Source organism: Podarcis pityusensis (assembly GCF_964106645.2).
Source record: "Podarcis pityusensis genome assembly, chromosome: 12".
Taxonomy (NCBI): Eukaryota; Metazoa; Chordata; class Lepidosauria; order Squamata; family Lacertidae; genus Podarcis; species Podarcis pityusensis.
In genome coordinates, this window is record NC_138037.1 from 6,403,778 (window position 1) to 6,423,234 (window position 19,457).

A 19,457-nucleotide genomic window follows, 5' to 3' on the forward strand; every position below is an offset into this window, starting at 1 on the left:
TGTGTAACACATCAATATAATGTCTGCTTTTTACATTTCTCCTACGGTTTAGCACACATGAGCCGCTCTGGACATTTAGCGCCCCCCTTTCGAAAAAAACAATGTCCGAAAAAGAGCTCTGCGCAACTCAAAAGTTTCGCTCCTAGCGTTTTAAAACCCTTGTCGGAAGAGTTATCAAGTCAACTGAGCTACTTTTTTCAAAGTTTAGGCAGCTGCCTAAACTCTGAGGTGCGTTTCTCACAAAGCCATTTAAGGTACAAACATTTATTTGTGGGGGCGGCTTCCTGACTTCCTGCTAGACTCCAGAAGGACCTCTGGGACATTTGCAATAGCCGTGACTTCGATCCAGTTAGCAGCCAAGGAGAGGGGGCCAAAAACAAAGGCTGCAGCCTCTTTGGTTTCAGACGAAGTCTCAGTCGTCGGAATCCGTGTCGTGCCTCCTCTTGGCTCCCCGAGATGTGGGGGACCTGCTCCTCCGCCGCTTGTGGGGCCCGGTGCTTTTGCCTCTAGGAGACGGGGACCGGCTGCCGCTTCGACACTCCCTCCTTCCGCGGCTGGGGGCCTGTGTCTTTGTGGCTGGTCGGTGGCTGCCGGGGGTCCCTTCCTTGATGCTGCTGGAGGAGGCTGGGCTGCGGCGCCACCTGCCGGGTGGTTTCTGTTCTTCCTGGGCGGGTGATGAATGGCTGTCACGGCGGCTGGCTCCAGCCTGCCGGGAGGATGATGGATGGCGCTCGGGAGGCGAGGCGGGTCGTCTCTTTCTGCAAGCACAGAGGAGAGCCGGGTCAGATCATCAGGACGCCCAGCAGTTCCCAGGGAAGCACAGAAAGGGTCAGGAGCAAGAGAGGGAGAGGGAGAGGGAGAGGGAGAAAAACTTCAGTCTGCAAGCAGCGTGCTTGCAGGTACTATTTGCAATGAATTAAAAGCATGCACCCCTGCTTCCTAGGTTGCAAGAAAAACAGGAAGCTGCCTTAAACGGGGGCAAAGTGATACAGTGGTTCCACTCCTTCCTCCTGGGCCGTGTCCAGAAAGTGGTGTTGGGGGATGAGTGTTCAGACCCCTGGGCTCTCACTTGTGGGGTGCCTCAGGGCTCCGTCCTCTCCCCCACGCTTTTTAACATCTCTATGAAGCCGCTGGGAGAGATCATCAGGGGGTTGGGGCTGGGTGTTCATCAGGATGCGGATGATACCCACCTCTATCTCTCTTTTAAATCAGAACCAGTGAAGGCGGTGAAGGTCCTGTGTGAGTGCCTGGAGGCAGTTGGAGGATGGATGGCGGCTAACAGATTGAGGCTGAATCCTGACAAGATAGAAGTACTGTTTTGAGGGGACAGGGGATGGGCGGGTGTGGGGGACGCCCTGCTCCTGAATGGGGTAACTGTGCCCCTGAAGGACCAGATGTGCAGCCTGGGAGTCATTTTGGACTCACAGCTGTCCATGGAGGCACAGGTCAATTCTGTGTCCAGGGCAGCTGTCTACCAGCTCCACCTGGTATGCAGGCTGAGACCCTCCCTGCCTGCAGACTGTCTCGCCAGAGTGGTGCATGCTCTAGTTATCTCCCACTTGGACTACTGCAATGCGCTCTACGTGGGGCTACCTTTGAAGGTTACCCGGAAACTGCAGTTAATCCAGAATGCTGCAGCTAGACTGGTGATTGGGAGTGGCTGCCGGGACCACATAACACCAGTTCTGAGAGATCTGCATTGGCTCCCAGTACGTTTCCGAGCACAATTAAAAGTGTTGGTGCTGACCTTTCAAGCCCTAAACGGCCTCAGTCCTGTATACCTGAAGGAGTGTCTCCACCCCCATCGTTCAGCCCGGACACTGAGGTCCAGCTCCAAAGGCCTTCTGGCAGTTCCCTCATTGCGAGAAGTGAGGTTACAGGGAACCAGGCAGAGGGCCTTCTCGCCCTGTGGAACGCCCTCCCATCATATGTCAAGGAAATAAGCAGCTATCTTCTCTTTAAAAGACATCTGAAGGCAGCCCTGTTTAGGGAATTTTTTTATATTTAATGCTGTATTGTTTTTAACACTCGATTGGGAACCGCCCAGAGTAGCTGGGGAAACTCAGCCAGATGGGCGGGGTATAAATAATGAATTATTATTATTATTATTATTATTATTATTATTATTGTTGTTGTTGTTGTTGTTGTTGTTATTATTACTATTATTATTATTATTATTATTATTATTATTATTATTATATTAATTAAACTGAGTCAAGTAGCTTAATACTGCCCACACTGACTGGCAGCATCTCTCCAGGGTTTCAGGAAGAGGACATTCCCAGCCCTACTTAGGGAGGCCAGGCATTGAACCTGTGACCCTCTGCATGCCAAGCAGATGCTCCAACCCCTGAGCTATGGCCCTTCCCTCAGAAGAGGAAGTTATCCCAGATGTTCTCCTGCTCTTACAACCTGTACTAAGACAGAATATCTCATGCCATGGGCCAGGTCGATTCTGCAATGGAAAAATGCTTACCAACACACCTTTCAAGGAAAGAGCCAGGGTGGTGCAGTGGTTAAGGTGTTGGACCAGGAACTGGGAGGTCAGGGTTCGAATCCCTGCTCAGCCAACAAGCTCACTGGGTGACCTTGAGCCTGTCACTGTTTTATTTCGTTTTTTATAAAAGTGCAACATTACAGTGGCTAAAAAAGGAGCTATCACTCGCTAGCTCCCCAGATTTTCCTTGTGGCTTTCTAGCCATTTGGGGTGGCCCCAATTCCTCCTACAAGATTTATCAGTAAAGGGGAAGAGTGCAGCTCAGTGGGTAGAGCGCCTGCTCAAGCCATGGCAGCTCCAGGTAGGGCTGGGCAAAGATAAAGTAAAGGTAAAGGGACCCCTGAGAATTAGGTCCAGTCGTGGCTGACTCTGGGGTTGCGGCGCTCATCTCGCTTTAGCCACTTCTGGCAAACCAGAGCAGCGCACGGAAACACCGTTTACCTTCCCGCCAGACCGGTACCTATTTATCTACTTGCACTTTGACGTGCTTTCAAACTGCTAGGTTGGCAGGAGCAGGGACCGAGCAACGGGAGCTCACCCCGTCGCGGGGATTCGAACCGCCGACCTTCTGATTGGCAAGTCCTAGGCACTGTGGTTTAACTCACAGCGCCACCCGCGTCCCTTGGGCAAAGATACTCTGCCTGAAATCCTGCCACTCAGTGTAGACAACGCTGAGCGAGGTGGACCAGGCGCCTGATTCAGAAAAGGGCAACTTCCTATGTGCTGCCAAGTTCTCCTAACCTAGTTGTTTATGGAAGACTCCCGGCTGTTGCACAAGAGACCCACTGACTTACCTCTCTCTGTTATCTGGAGAAGAGGAGGTGGAGGAGGCAGAATCTTCTCTTTTTCTACGATGCTTCTCCTTCTCCTTCTCTTTTTTCTTTTCTTTCTTGTGCTTTTTCTTCTTTTTCTCTTTCTTCTTTTTGGGTTTCTTGCTGGGCTCGGGCCTGCATGGCAAGAGAGTAAAAGACAGAATATCTCTCTCTCTCTCTCTCTCTCCCCCCAACCAGCTCAAGATACAGAATTTGAGCAGCTTCCAGAATTGGAACACGCTCCAACCCTCAATCGGCGGCAGGTGAGTTCATGGTACACTCCCGATAGGACTATACCACCCATTTGATACCCGCTTACATGCCAAAAGCTCCTTGCGCATGAAACATAGAACTGTAGAGCTGGAAGGACCTCTACAGTGGTACCTCTGGATACGAATGGGATCCGTTCCGGAGCCCCGTTCGCATCCTGAAGCAAACACAACCCGCATCTGCGCGTGTCGCGATTCGCCGCTTCTGCGCATGTGCGTGATGTCATTTTGAGCGTCTGCGCATGCAGAAAAGCCCGGAAGTAACACATTGCGTTACTTCCAGGTCACAGCGGAGCGCAACCCGAAAACGCTCAACCTGAAGCAACTTCAACCCGAGGTATGACTGTAGTCCAACCCCCTGCAATGCCGGAATGTTTTGCCCAATGTGGGACTTGAACTCGTGACTCATGAGATTACGAGTCTCATGCTTTACCAACTGAGCTACCCCATGGAAAGTTACTATGCTAGGGGGGAGGTCTGGAGTGCAGCCTCCTCTTTTTACATTGGATATAACCCCATCTTTCATTCTCCTCAGAATCCTGCCCAGTTTGAGGGCCTCCTCCTTGAATTCAGAAAAACAGCTGCCCTTCCTGCATTGCAGGGGGTTGGACTAAATTATTATTATTATTATTATTATTATTATTATTTATACCCCACTCATCTGGCTGGGTTTCCCCAGCCACCCTGGGCGGCTTCCAACAGAACACTAAAATACAATAACCTATTAAACATTAAAAGCTTCCCTAAACAGGGCTGCCTTCAGATATCTTCTAAAAGTCTGGTAGTTGTTTCTCTCTCTGACATCTGGTGGGAGGGAGTTCCACAGGGCAGGCACCACCACCGAGAAGGCCCTTGGGGTCTCTTCCAGCTCTACAATTCTATTATCTCCCTAGGCCCAAGAGACAAGAGGACGCCTGGGAGGTTTCTTACTCTGCAGTTCCTGTTTCCTCTTCTTTTTCCGGTTTCTTTTTGGTAGCTGTAGCCTCTGGACTGCTTGCGGTTCGATGGTGCTGGGGTTTCAGAGAGAAAACAAGACACAAGAATGAAGGAATCTTGGCCAGACCTGGATAGACTCTTATTGGAGGAGAGAGCAGCTTTACTGATGGGAAGAGCCCTTCTGCTCAGTTTATGCAATCTGGAAAGTCAAGCAGCAAAGCTTTTGCTGGACTATATCATAATTTCAGGCCGGAGGGGGGAGAGATGCATATTTCAACATTCCCACAGGAGTGATAATCTCTACACCGAGAAAAGTGGCGTGCCTGCGAGAATGACACACTCAGCTTCTTTTTCCTGAGTTAAAAGGGAGAATTCAAACATTCAAACTTACGCCCAACCAGCCTGAAGTGATGCAGTCCATGGTTTCCAGTTCGGATGCAGAAGGAAACCGTGGTTTGCAGTAACTTCTATCTACAGTCATACCTCGGGTTACAGCCACTTCACGTTGTTTCTTTTTGGGTTGCGGACAGCCAAAACCTGGAAGTACCGGAAGGGGTTACTTCTGGGTTTCAGCAGTTACGCATGCGCAGAAGCGCTAAATTGTGCTTTGCGCATGCGCAGAAGCGCCGAATCGCAACCCGTGCGTGCACAGACAAAGGTTGCGAACGCTGCAGGTTGCAAACATGCTTCCCGCATGGATCACGTTCGCAACCCGAGCATCCACTGTATTTGGGTATCACAGCAAATGACCGTTATTGTGAACATATTGCGGTTTGCATATGTTATGTTTAGCTTTGGAATTTGTGGACTTCCTCATGGGGCGTAATATGCCCTGAAAAATAGTCGAGAATCTAGAAATGACGACGAAGGGAACAATAAAGGGAGCCTAACAAAATGTGATCTCCCAGCAGATACAACAGTATTTTGTGATTCCTATACATGTGTTTCAAGCTGCATGCTTTTAGATTTCTTAATCTTCTGTACACCACAGTGGGCATTTGTCAATGGAAAGGGGAAACTGGTATATTTTAGGAATACACAGACAAATAATAATAATACTAAATTTTATTTATATCCCCAGCCGAAGCCGGGCTCAGGGCGGCTAACAACAATAAAATAGTACAACATTCTAAAATCATTTCATTATAAAATTAATCCAAATCCAATTGATGGCAACCATTAGGCTAAAGTTCTGTGAAGATTGCCAAAGGAGGGAGTCAAGCTGTGCCCTGACGAAAGGCCTGGTGGAACAGCTCTGTCTTGCAGGCCCTGCGGAAAGATGTCAAGTCCCGCAGGGCCCTGGTCTCTTGGGACAGAGCGTTCCACCAGATCGGGACCATGGCCGAAAAAGCCCTGGCTCTGGTCGAGGCCAGCCTAACCTCCCTGTGGCCCAGGATCTCCAAGATGTTTTTATTTGAAGACTGTAAGGTCCTCCATGGGACATACCAGGAGAGGCGGTCCTGTAGATATGAGGGTCCTAGGCCGTATAGGGCTTTAAAGGTTAAAACCAGCACCTTAAACCCGATCCTGTACTCCACCAGGAGCCAGTGCAGCTGGTATAGCACTGGGTGAATGTGATCCCGAAGCGAGGACCCTGTAAGGAGTCTCACCGCGGCATTCTACACCCTCTGGAGTTTCTGGGTCAGTCTCAAGGGCAGCCCCACGTAGAGCGAGTTACAATAATCCAGTCTGGAGGTGACCGTCATGTGGATCACAGTGGCTAGGTCAGGGCCACTGTAGAATGGTGTGCTGGCCAGTGGCATCTGACACCTTTAAGGCCTGCCTCACTTTCCAGAGGTGGAGAGGGAATGTCAATAACTTACCGTGAAGACTGAAAGGCCCATTTTGGCGGCTTCTTTGTCTTCTTTGGAAAACATCATCCTGCTCGCGTCACACCTGAAAGGAAAAGTTAAGAGTGGGATATTATTGTTTCTCGCTCCTTAATCGGTTCCTATGAAGCAATATAATTTCATTTATTTAACAAAATTTATATATCGCTCTAATGTTAAGAAAACCTCTAAGTGGTTTACAAAAAATATTTTTTAAAAAACATTAAAATTCTCTCTCTCTCTATATATATATATATAAAAGTTAAAAACTGATTACTTAAATGCATTCAAAAGATGACTGAAATCAACAGTAGCTAAAAAAGGGGTAAACCTCTTGTGACTTCTACATGTAACTGCCCTGGGCTCCTTTGGAGGGAGCTGCAGGGTAATAACTCTAATAAATAAAAAATAAATACAGTGGTACCTTGGTTCCCAAACGCCGAAAACCCGGAAGTAAGTGTTCCAGTTTTCAAACATTTTTCAGAAGCCGAACATCCGATGCGGCTGTCGGCTCTTGTTTCCAGGGCACCTGCACCAATCAGAAGCCGCACCTTGGTTTTCGAACATTTCAGAAGTCAAACCGATTTCCAGAACTGATTAAGTTTGGTGCTTTTGTTTTTGGTTTTTATTTTGCTTTTTGGTTTTTGAGGCTTTTTCAATTTGTTTTTGTGACTATATGGAACCCAGTTCAGATTCTGTGACTGCAGAAATGGATAAAAGCCCTCCATCCAAACAATGACTACAGTGGTACCTCGGGTTAAGTACTTAATTCATTCCGGAGGTCCGTACTTAACCTGAAACTGTTCTTAACCTGAAGCACCACTTTAGCTAATGGGGCGTCCCGCTGCCGCGCAATTTCTGTTCTCATCCTGAAGCAAAGTTCTTAACCTGAGGTACAATTTCTGGGTTAGCGGAGTCTGTAACCTGAAGCATATGTAACCTAAAGTGTCTGTAACCCGAGGTACCACTGTATCATCAGTGCAGGTAAGAAAAATATATATAATTTTAATTTTTATCATCTACAATACTGTCTTATTTATTTTCTAGCACAGTCCATTGATTATTGCTTTCATTTTAAGGATCAATGGTCTTGTTAGATAGTAAAATTCATGTTAAATTGCTGTTTTAGGGGTTGTTTTTAAAAGTCTGGAATGGATTAATCCATTTTGCATTACTTTCTATGGGAAAGCGCACCTTGGTTTTGGAAGAGGAGTTTGGATTTGACATCCCGCTTTATCACTACCCGAAGGAGTCTCAAAGCGGCTAACAATCTCCTTTCCCTTCCTCCCCCACAACAAACACTCTGTGAGGTGAGTGGGGCTGAGAGACTTCAGAGAAGTGTGACTAGCCCAAGGTCACCCAGCAGCTGCAGGTGGAGGAGCAGGGAAGCGAACCCAGTTCACCAGATTATGAGTCCACCGCTCTTAACCACTACACCACACTGGCTCTCGCATTTGGAATGCTTTGGTTTTGGAACGGACTTCCGGAACGAATTAAGTTTGAGAACCAAGGTAGCACTGTAAACAGAATCAGAACGGCAGAGTTGGAAGGGACCTCAAGGGTTTAAAATGGAGCTTTCCAAATTTTTCACACTTTTTAGGCATGCATCACACAGTAATTCAGTTTTACTGTCAAACCAGAGGTTGAACTAGCCCCTTTTCAGCCCCGAGAAAAGCGAGGGGAGTGTTTGCATAAGAAACCTACACACTGCAGCTGACACACTAACGTGTTGCGACACACAGTTTGGAAAGATCTGGTTTAAAGACTAATGGAGATGTACACAGAACAAGACATGCACATGATGTAAAGTCTGCAGGAATAGCCAAACCGCTTCCAAACACAATAAACACACGAGACGTAACCGGCTGTGTTCTTAGATAAATAAGGTATACTATTCATAGTATCAAATTATAAATTTCAACGGAAGTAACTCATAAGGTTCAACAAACGAACAAAGCAGAAGACCCAGTGGATCGGATCATTCTTTAGTCAGTTCATGTATAAAGTCCATCCGTGTAATGGTTTCTATTCCATCTGTCTGTTTGTAGAGTCCAAAAAATCCACATGAAAGGTTGTTAGGTAAAGGTAAAGGGACCCCTGACCATTAGGTCCAGTTGTGGCTGACTCTGGGGTTGCAGCGCTTATCTCGCTTTATTGGCCAAGGGAGCCGGCATACAGCTTCCGGGTCATGTGGCCAGCACGACTAAGCCGCTTCTGGCGAACCAGAGCAGCGCACGGAAACGCCGTTTACCTTCCCGCTGGAGCGGTACCTGTTTATCTACTTGCACTTTGACGTGCTTTCGAACTGCTAGGTTGGCAGGAGCTGGGACCGAACAACAGGAGCTCACCCCATCGCAGGGATTCGAACCACCGACCTTCTGATCGGCAAGTCCTAGGCTCTGTGGTTTAACCCACAGCGCCACCTACGTCCCTCGTGAAAGGTTGTTACAGTTCTACAAAATCCATACACAGAGTCTAGACAAGGATTACAGGACAGTGGATCTTATGGCATAATAGTAGCAGCTAGTACTATGCCATAAGATCCACTGTCCTGTAATATCACATATGAGCTTTAAGTACTGATGAAGGCCAGGACAGCGAAACAAGGCCAATATTCCGGAAATCCTTGTCTAGACACTATGTAAGGATTTTGTGGAACTGTAACAACCTTTCATGTGGATTTTTTTGGACTCTACAAACAGACAGATGGAATAGACACCATGACACGGATGGATCTTATACATGAACTGACTAAAGAATGATCCTATCCACTGGGTCTTCTGCTTTGTTTGTTTGTTGAACTTTATGAGTTACTTCCGTTGAAATTTATAGTTTGATACTATGAATAGTATACCTTATTTATCTAAGAACACAGCCGGTTACATCTCGTGTGTTTATTGAGTCTGCTTCCAAACACAAGACAGACAAATAATTGGTCCTTTGGGAGGGCCACGAGTCCATTGCAGCAGCAGCAGCTACCTCGAACTCCCCAGGCCCAACACACGATCCACCGCCTTCTCGTCACGCTCTGCTCCATCACGTTTGCAGACCTCGGCAAGATCCTGCAAAGATATTTGCAGACAAGGTATTAGAGGACACCTCGTGAAACGCCCTGGGATCTCCAGGTGAAGGGTGGCATACAAATCTAATAATATAAATAAAACACTAATGAAGCAAGAGCACAAATTTGCGCGCTGCCATGGAGTTGCTACAGGTCCGAGTTGAAGTCATCCTTCCTCCTTTTAGACCAGGCATGGCCAAACTAGGCCCTCCAGCTGTTTTGGGACTACAACTCCCATCATCCCTAGCTAACAGGACCAGTGGTCAGGGATGATGGGAACTGTAGTCCCAAAACAGCTGGAGAGCCAAATTTGGCCATGCCTGTTTCAGACCCTTTTGCAGCATCCTCAGCGGTAGATGGAAGGTGGGAACCCAAGCATTTTTTGCCACAGTTTGGGAGGGGAGCCGATTGCAGGACCCTGGCCTGGCTCGCTAGCTGGAACTAGCTAGCACAGAGATAACGTCCTATAGAATAGAGTGGTGACTGAGGGCCACCTTCCCTGATCAGTAACCTTCCAGGGGCCGCATGCCAGAGGCAATAGTGGGCAGAGCAATGGATGTGCAGCAGGTGAGTTTATAGAGACACACGCCAGCTCTCTATCCAAACCATCCAGAGGAATTACTGGACTTCAATGATACTGGGGCAAAAACAACTGGGAGGGTGGGAGAGTTTCTTCTCATTATTTATTTATTTAAGTTCTTACGTTACATCGTCAGACACTGTCATACAGTGGTACCTCGGGTTAAGTACTTAATTCGTTCCAGAGGTCCGTTCTTAACCTGAAACTGTTCTTAACCTGAAGCACCACTTTAGCTAATGGGGCCTCCTGCTGCCGCCGCGCCGCCGGAGCACGATTTCTGTTCTCATATCCTGAAGCAAAGTTCTTAACCTGAGGTACTATTTCTGGGTTAGCAGAGTCTGTAACCTGAAACGTATGTAACCTGAAGCGTATGTAACCCGAGGTACCACTGTATTACATCACAAAACTTATTATACTGTAATTTTCAACCTGTATGTATACTTTATATACTTCAAGAAAAAACAAACAAACCAAAAAAACCAAAAATAAAAAGCTATTCGAAACTTACTCCGAAATCATATATATACCAACACTTCCTGTCTATCCCGTTGTATATTCCTTTTTTTTTTTACAAATGAATGTACTCTTATTATTGTATATTTCTTTACATTTTATCTAATACATTCCTATATCAATATGTACGCTTGGTCTTGTTTCTCAACTCCGTCTCTCTCCAACGTCAATCGAATGCTTGCATAGATAGCGAACCTTTACTGTATTTTTGAACTTATATTTTCAAAATATATGTCCAAGATATAAGATATATCTTATATCTATCCCACTTTCCCATAAATTTTTGTTTTGAGTTGCCTCTCAGGCTATTTGTCAGCTGCGCCACTTCAGCAAATTCTTGTAGCTTGTTATGCCAATCCGTAATTGTCAGGACTCCTCCTTCCTTCCACCCCTTTGCCACCAAAGTCCGGGCTGCAGCCGTAGCATATAAAAAAACCTCATTCAAGGCATCCAGGAAATTGCGATCCTCTCACAGAATAAAAAACTGGCAGTGATCTAGGTCAAAGCTGTTAAGCTTTTTTTAGGGAGGAAAGTCCCTTTTTGTGGGGTTCAGGTCAATGTTGTTGAGTTGTCTTTTCAGGAGTGGAAAATGTCGAAATTGGAGGAAATGGAGAAGTCGCTCACCAAAGAAAGTCCCTTTTGGGGGGGGGGGAGTTCAGGTCAAAGTAGTTGAGCTTTCTTTTTGGGAGAAGAAAATGTCGAAATTTAGTAAAGGAGGAAGGGGAGAAGTCACTCACCAAAAGATCACTAAGAAAAGAAACAGCCTCACAGAGACAATTCCGTTTACCCTTTTCAAAGTATGTATACTTTGAGCTTTGGGATCAAGCGTGTTTACATGCACATAAACACACACACACACACGTTTTCCACACAAACAAATATTTTAAATATATATATATATAAATACCTCTTTGCTTAGTCCTGTCGGCTGCTTCTTCACGTTCTTATAACCCCTTAAAAGAAATACAAATGAGAGTTACAAAATCTGGCAGAGGTGGACTAGAAAACCAATAAAAATTATTTGGATAAATATATACATCGGTATAAAATGGGAAAATATTCTCTCGGCTTTGATGATCACGGGGATAGAAGGAAGGACAGCTCTTCTCAACTGGGTAAGGGGATGTTCATGTCACACCCAGCTGCTGTTACACCCGTGGGCAGCAAACATAGCCAGGCGACTGTGTCTAAGACTTACAAGGCTGCCATCATGGCCTCCTCTTCTGCCCGCCGGACAGCAGCCAGCTCATCCTCCCGGGAGAGAGGTGCGTCACCTTTCTTCCCCTTGGCGTACCAGGTGAGATCCTTCCCCTTCTGCCACCGGCCTACGGGTGCCATCAAAGAGTTCCCTGCACATTAAAAGGAGAAAGACAAATGAAAACAAAACTCAGAGCAGGACTAGAGAGTGCGTGAGCACTGAGAGACCTCTAACGAGATGGAGGAGTTTGGACTTGATATCCCACCTTTCACTCCCCTTAAGGAGTCTCAAAGCGGCTAACAATCTCCTTTCCCTTCCTCCCCCACAACAAACACTCTGTGAGGTGAGTGAGGCTGAGAGACTTCAGAGAAGTGTGACTAGCCCAAGGTCACCCAGCAGCTGCATGTGGAGGAGCAGGGAATCGAACCCAGTTCACCAGATTATGAGTCCACCGCTCTTAACCACTACATCATGCTGGCTCCAGATGATGCGAAGGTCCAAAGCCCAGGCTGCCTCTGTTCACATTTTGGCTGTTTTGCAATGAGTGTCCTCTCCTCTGCCACACCAAAACCCTTCAGATTGTGGAACTGAATTTCATCCCCTCTGCATTGCAGAGGAGGAAAGAGGGGAGAGACAGAATGCCCTGCCAAAGGCCACAGAGGGCGATATTCAAACACAGGACGTCTCACACAGACTCATAGTCATTTCAGCACGTAGCTGATGGTTGGCGCTAGCTCAGCCTTCAGTAGTCAAAAGACAGCAGAGGGTCATCTCCCTACCTAGGTAGTTTTCCCTTTGTTTGTCCGTCTTTACATCTTCCCAGTTAAACTGGTCCTGCCCTCCTCTCACGCCCCCTCGGGACGAGCCAAACATGGTGAAGGACAGGAGAGAACGAGCCCGGAACGTCTTCTTTCCTTCCTTCCTTTTAAAGTAGAACGCCAATCCTCAGGGAGTTCAAGATTCCAATCCTCAGGCGCCTGGACATGGAAAACGGAGAAAGCAACAGGCTTAGGAAATGTTACAGTTTTAGTACAGTGGTACCTCGGGTTACGCAGGCTTCAGGTTACATACGCTTCAGGTTACAGACTCCGCTAACCCAGAAATAGTACCTCGGGTTAAGAACTTTGCTTCAGGATGAGAACAGAAATCGTGCTCCAGCGGCGCGGCGGCAGCAGGAGGCCCCATTAGCTAAAGTGGTACCTCAGGTTAAGAACAGTTTCAGGTTAAGAACAGACCTCCGGAACGAATTAAGTACTTAAACCGAGATACCACTGTATTCTGTTGTGCTTTCAAAGTGGCCGTGACTTTGCTCATTGTATCTGTGTGGACTTAAGTGACAGAGCCCAGGGAGCTGTGAATTCTAAGCTGTGAAACATCTATACTGCCTGGGTGGGAAGAGACAGCCCAAAGGCCACATGCCCTTCTAAGTAATCTTTCGGAGGTGGAGGTCACATGATAATGATGATGATGATGATGATAATAATAATAATAATAATAAATTATTTATACCCTGCCCATCTGGCTGGGTTTCCCCAACCACTCTGGGCAGCTTCCAACAGAATATTAAAATACAATAACCTATTAAACATTAAAAGCTTCCCTAAACAGGGCTGCCTTCAGATGTCGTCTAAAAGTCTGGTAGTTGTTTTTCTCTTTGACATCTGGTGGGAGGGCGTTCCACAGGGCGGGCGCCACCACCAAGAAGGCCCTCTGCCTGGTTCCCTGTAACTTGGCTTCTCACAGCAAGGGAACCGCCAGAAGGCCCTCGGCACTGGACCTCAGTGTCTGGGTAGAATGACGGGGGTGGAGACGCTCCTTCAGGTATACTGGTGGTGGGGCGTACCAGAGGCAAACATGGGAGGAGCAGCCAATGTTAGTTCGCTCCCATGTGCTTAACCCTCCTCCATCCATGTGAGCCAGAGGCGTCATCAGAGTTCAAGGGCAAATTTCAGCCAGACCCATATGCCCAAGGAAGGTGCCAAGTGGATCTGGTGAGGGGGTGCAGCCTTGGAGGGTCTCAGGGGTCAGATCCAGAGACCCAGAGAACCACTTGTGCCCTTCCCCTCAGGCCAGAGATTCCCCAGCCCTGATCCATTCACTTGGCTGAATACTACTCTGAAGAAAAATAGCTTCAATGTGCATATCCCATCTTTGGACAGTTCAGGACACCTTGCATACATTCATGGCTGTTAACTAGAAGGCTGGTAGTTCAAGCCCACCCAGAGACGGCTTTGGGCAGGATTCCTGAACTGCAGGGGGGTGAGTCTAGAAGACCCCCGGGGTCCCTTCCAACTCTACAATTCTATAATGTAAATGAAATAACGTATCAATAGAAGAATTGGGTTGGTTTGTTTTTCCAAGAAGGACAATAATCAAAACATGCTTACTCTGGATAAATTAACACAACAGGCATTCCAAGTCTTAGAAGAGCCACACAACCCCCAATACAAGTCACAAAGTGCCAAGCTACATGCCACAGCTAACGATGATGCAAGATGGATCTTGTGTCTTTAGCAAACCTTTACAAAGAGGCCTCGTAGCAAAACCAATATGGCCACAGGTAGTCCCTTTCTAGAGGGAAAAGGCTTTGCTTGAAGAAATGAAGCGTAGAGTGTTTAGGAGCACAGAGAGTGCCTTTTTCCTAAGATGAAAAGAAGATGCTTTAGCTGTACTTCATACTTGCAAAGATATATTCTTTTTCCAGACAGAAGCAAGAGTGACTCTCTCTGAAGTCTATTTAAAACAACAACAAATATTAAATACAGCAACGACTCCGAAGGTAAAAAAAATCAAATACGTGACTTCGATGCCCGACTTAAATGACAACAATCTGGGGAGGTTAGTACAAATCTGGCAGCTTGGAAACCCCAGTGTCTTGTTTCTGACAGCAGGCTTCAATAAACGCTGCAGGGTAGGCGTTGCAGCCTAAACCATCTGGAGAGCACCAGGGTGGGTTGGATTGTGTGATTTCCAAAATAATTTGGTAGCTTGCTCTTGTGCATCTTTATTCAGAACTTACATTCTGGAGTGCGTTCACTAGGGCTCCACACCAAGAAACAATGCATAGGTTTCACCGTCTTCACTTGCAAAGCGCTTCCCTCCATCTCTACCGTGTTTGTCAATTATCACAAACAACCCAGTGGGATAATGCACAGTTTCTTAAGGCCAAGAAGGCGGGTGGGGGGAATTAAAAAAAGCTACAATCTAAGATACCCAAGTGTCTTAACGAGGGAAAGCCTGTGCTTATTTCCTCGGAAATAAGTCCCACCAAGTTTTGACAGGTAAGTACTCTCAAGTCCATGGGTAGGCAAACTAAGGCCCGGGGGCCGGATACGGCCCAATCGCCTTCTAAATCCGGCCCGCAGACGGTCAGGGAATCAGCGTGTTTTTACATGAGTGGAATGTGTCCTTTTATTTAAAATGCATCTGTGGGTTATTTGTGGGGCATAGGAATTCATTCTCCCCCCCTCCAAAATATAGTCTGGCCCCCCCAAAAAGTCTGAGGGACAGTGGACCAGCCCCCTGCTGGAAAAGTTTGCCTAACAGCACACCTTTCCTGGGAGTAAGTCCCACTGAACTCAGCAGGGCAGATTGCATGGATAGATAGATAGATAGATAGATAGATAAAGAGCTTTTTCCTGGGGGTCCGCATACCCCTAAAGATTTTATGAATCTTTGTACTTTTGTCCATTTACTGTATTTATTTTCCCCGATCTGAACTACAAAATTGTGATTTTCTTGAGCCGAAATGAGAGTACCCCTAAACATTTTTTTTTTAGAAAAAAAAGCACTGCGTGGACAGACAGACAGACAGTACAGTTGGAAGGGACCCTGGGGTCATCTAGCCCAACCCCCCAGCAACGCAGGCGTAACCATAGCTGTCAACGTCTGCCTTTTTTAAAGGGGAAATTCCCTTATTCCGAATAGGATTCCTCGCAAGAAAAGGGAAAAGTTGACAGCTATGGGCGTAACAGATAAGACAAATGTACATAAATGCACGCGCTCCATAGCCCCCCCCCCACCTTTCCACACTCCGGCCATGCTGTCCTTGGGGGGGCTGCTCTTAACTGTCAGCCTCGCCTCCCCCCCCCCACTTCTGCAAGCAGAGCAACTCCTCCCGCCCCATCCAAAGCCTCCCCCACTTTGCGACTCACGTGCTGCCTGCAGAACCCGCTTCCTGCAGCAACTTCCGCAAGCTTTGGGAGACACCATCGCGCCGCGTGTCCGTGGGGGGATACGGGCCGCACCAAGTTGCTGGGAGGGGGGTGGCCAACTCTCCTTAGCAACCGCAGGATGATAATAATAATAATAATAACAACAACAAACAACAACAACAACAAATTTTATTTATACCCCACCCTCCCCGGCCAGAGCCGGGCTCAGGGCGGCTAACAACAGTAAAATTACAGGAAAAACATAATATGGAAGGAAAAAAGCCAATTTAAAATACAGGTTAAAATGCAATTTAAAATGCAGCCTCATTTTAAAAGTAGCCCATAGATCAAGACCATGTTGTTGTTTGTTGTTTTGTCGTGTCCGACTCTTCATGACCCCTGGACCAGAGCATGCCAGGCACTCCTGTCTTCCACTGCCTCCCGCAGTTTGGTCAAACTCATGCTGGTAGCTTCAAGAACACCGTCCAACCATCTCGTCCTCTGTCGTCCCCTTCTCCTTGTGCCCTCCATCTTTCCCAACATCAGGGTCTTTTCCAGGGAGTCTTCTCTTCTCATGAGGTGGCCAAAGTATTGGAGCCTCAGCTTCAGGATCTGTCCTTCCCGTGAGCACTCAGGGCTGATTTCCTTCAGAATGGAGAGGTTGGATCTTCCTGCAGTCCATGGGACTCTCAAGAGTCTCCTCCAGCACCATAATTCAAAAGCATCCATTCTTCGGCAATCAGCCTTCTTTATGGTCCAGCTCTCACTTCCATACATCACTACTGGGAAAACCATAGCTTGAACTATACGGACCTTTGTCGGCAAGGTGATGTCTCTGCTTATTAAGATGCTGTCTAGGTTTGTCATTGCTTTTCTCCCAAGAAGCAGGCATATTTTGATTTCGTGGCTGCTGTCACCATCTGCAGTGATCATGGAGCCCAAGAAAGTAAAATCTCTCACTGCCTCCATTTCTTCCCCTTCTATTTGCCAGGAGGTTATGGGCCCAGTGGCCATGATTTTTTTTTTTTGATGTTGAGCTTCAGACCATATTTTGCGCTCTCCTCTTTCACCCTCATTAAAAGGTTCTTTAATTCCTCCTCGCTTTCTGCCATCAAGGTTGTGTCATCTGCATATCTGAGATTGTTGATATTTCTTCCGGCAATCTTAATTCCGGTTTGGGATTCATCTAGCCCAGCCTTTCGCATGATGAATTCTAATCAAGACCATAAGGGGAGGGAAGCATAAGGGTCAGACTGAGTCCAAACCAAAGGCCAGGCGGAACAGCTCTGCCTTGCAGGCCCTTCGGAAAGATGTCAAGTCCCGCAGGGTTCTGGTCTCCTGTGATAGAGCGTTCCACCAAGTCGGGGCCAGTGCTGAAAAGGTCCTGGCCCTAGTTGAGACCAATCTAACCACCTTGCGACCTGTTGTGGATGGGTTGTGCAGTCATCGTAACTATTTAAGATGAGCCTCTCTGGGCATGGGCCTGCGGTGATGGTGCGGGAAACTTCAGTGGCTCAAAGTCTGCCTTTATTGCAGGTTTATCAAGGCACAGGAGCCCTGCATTGGGGAAATGGGACAGGGGTGGGGTAACCCTCATTCTTGGGAAAGAAAGCCTGCTCTTTGTAACTCCCTGCTATTGATTTCAATCAGGCCTGCTAGAAACATTCTTGTTTACAGACAAGCCAGATGCTTGCCTAAGCCCTCATCCCCACATGAAGAAAGGTGTGGTTTCAAATTTGATGGGGGGACCATGTCTGGAGATTCCCGCTTTGCAGGGGTTGGACTAGATGACCCTTGGTGCCCCTTCCAACGCCACAACTCTGAAAGTAACATTGGATCTCCTGCCTCACCCGTTCCATCATCCACACTTCCTCCTTCCCTCTAGTTAAAATTTAAACTGCAAGTTCCCCAAGGCTTTATGGTCTGTTTGCATTGCTCTGTGAAAGAACAGTGTATAGCAGTAACTAATATAGTAATCTCATTTATTATTTTTACAAAAGAGCACGTGGAAGCACAGCAGCTGACAAATCTTCCAACTGAAGCAGAAAAGGGGCATTTAAGTAAGAGTTTTGTTGCTCCTGCTCAAGCTACCCACACCTATTAAAAAAAAAATTCTGTATAATTATTAAATGGACAGGAGCCAGTGTTTGGGTTAGTGAAAGGGGAAGCCTTAATGAAATCAGTGAATCCTGAGAGGTTGGATGGGCATCTGTCATGCATTGCAGGGGGTCAGACTAGATGACCGCCGGGATCCCTTCCAACTCTAGAATTCCCATGATTCATCCTAGATTTCCCTCCAAACCCTAATTTCAGCAAAATCTTGTCCCTTCCCCCATAGCCTAAAAATAAAAAGCAGTCAGCTCTTCTCACACCCCATTCATAAAGCGTCAGTCTTCCTCTGCATCTGGTCCTGTTATAGCCCTGAAAAGTGGGCCACTGATCTCATGCAGAACAAGACCATCTCCTAGTTCTTTGCCAGATTCGCCTCCTTCGATGGAAAGAAGTTTAATGTTTTTAACAGATGCACTCCAGGCAAACTCAACAGGTGAAGTCCAGCCATAAAGAATGGTAAGGTGTTGAGAAAGTTATTCAAGGACCCTCTGCCCATTTTATTTTTAAGTGACTGTACATACTGAGGGGGAGAAAAAATTGAAGCATTTAAATGAATGGTAATAATAACAATAATAAGGAATAACTTAATGTTTATTGATTCAAAGCCTTTTGATTAAGATGTCCCCAATTAACTGGACAGCAGACTTTAGGGTAATCTTAGGCTGCAGTTATAAATGCGCTTACTAAAGAATAACCCTGGTGGAAATTCATAATCTGGGTAAACATACACAGGATTGCACTGCTAATGATTTTCAAGGATATATTTGCAAAAGCCAAGAGCAGTAGCAACGTTCTTTGAGAATAAGCTTTCCCCTTTCTCTTCCGCACAGGAGATGCCTCTTGCATGATAGTGCTTACCTTTTCTTCTGAATCATAGCCAAAACCCTTGTTCAAATGTACGTTAACAAATAAAATCCTCGTATATTTTTCATCGTATATGAAAATATACGATGAATTAAAAAAGATGATGGGGATAACTTTTACTAAAAAACCGGAGGCATTTCTATTAAGTATTTTAGATAAAGAGATCCCAAAAAATCTAAGAGAGGTATTTTTGTATGCAACCGCAGCAGCTCGTATACTTGTGGCCAAGGGATGGAAAGATCACGAGGCTCCAAAAATAAGAGATTGGCAAATCAAATTACAGGAATTGGTGGAGACGGCTCAACTGACTAGTAAACTCAGAGGAAACTCAAAGCAAAAATTAGCGGGAAAATGGGATGTTTATAAAAAATATGTTCAGAAATACAATAATAGTTTTGACTCCATGCTAGCATTCGAGTGATAAAGGAACTAAAAGGAGGTAGACTACAATTAAGGATTTATTATGTTTTCAGAATGTATTAGAAAAATTATATAGAAAAGTTTATTGTTTTGTGTACATTCAAATGTAAGATAAAACATAGGCAAAGGGACTTGACAGGAAGTCAAAGCTGAAGAAAAGGTTTTTGGAAGATAAAAGGGGAAAAAATATTTACTTTCATTATTATCATTTT

General features: G+C 46.3%; 1 protein-coding gene across 2 annotated transcripts; it reads right to left on the bottom strand.

The window, feature by feature from the left end:
- Positions 1 to 248: 248 nt before the first annotated feature.
- On the bottom strand, positions 249 to 15,909 carry LOC308459118 (multiple myeloma tumor-associated protein 2). 2 transcript variants are annotated; one of them, XM_080974256.1, is made up of 9 exons: positions 15,850 to 15,909; positions 12,475 to 12,672; positions 11,696 to 11,846; positions 11,405 to 11,450; positions 9,323 to 9,405; positions 6,338 to 6,410; positions 4,509 to 4,588; positions 3,292 to 3,444; positions 249 to 758 (listed from the first exon to the last, which is right to left on the bottom strand). In XM_080974256.1, exons 2-9 carry the CDS (start codon positions 12,566 to 12,568, stop codon positions 413 to 415), a joined length of 1,026 nt encoding a protein of 341 aa, XP_080830382.1. In that variant the 5' UTR covers positions 12,569 to 12,672; positions 15,850 to 15,909; the 3' UTR covers positions 249 to 412. The 2 variants fall into 2 exon arrangements, with proteins under 2 accessions (XP_080830382.1, XP_080830381.1); XM_080974255.1 differs by having other exon boundaries at positions 15,718 to 15,860.
- Positions 15,910 to 19,457: the final 3,548 nt, after the last annotated feature.

What these genes read in the sequence shown, in the direction of transcription:
- LOC308459118 (XM_080974256.1), bottom strand. Translation starts at nt 12,568, where the DNA reads ATGTTTGGCTCGTCCCGAGGGGGCGTGAGAGGAGGGCAGGACCAGTTT. An exon ending in GAGGCCATGATGGCAGCCTT is followed by an intron (nt 11,451 to 11,695) that starts GTAAGTCTTAGA and finishes ATTTCTTTTAAG; the next exon opens with GGGTTATAAGAACGTGAAGA. An exon ending in CGACAGGACTAAGCAAAGAG is followed by an intron (nt 9,406 to 11,404) that starts GTATTTATATAT and finishes ATATCTTTGCAG; the next exon opens with GATCTTGCCGAGGTCTGCAA.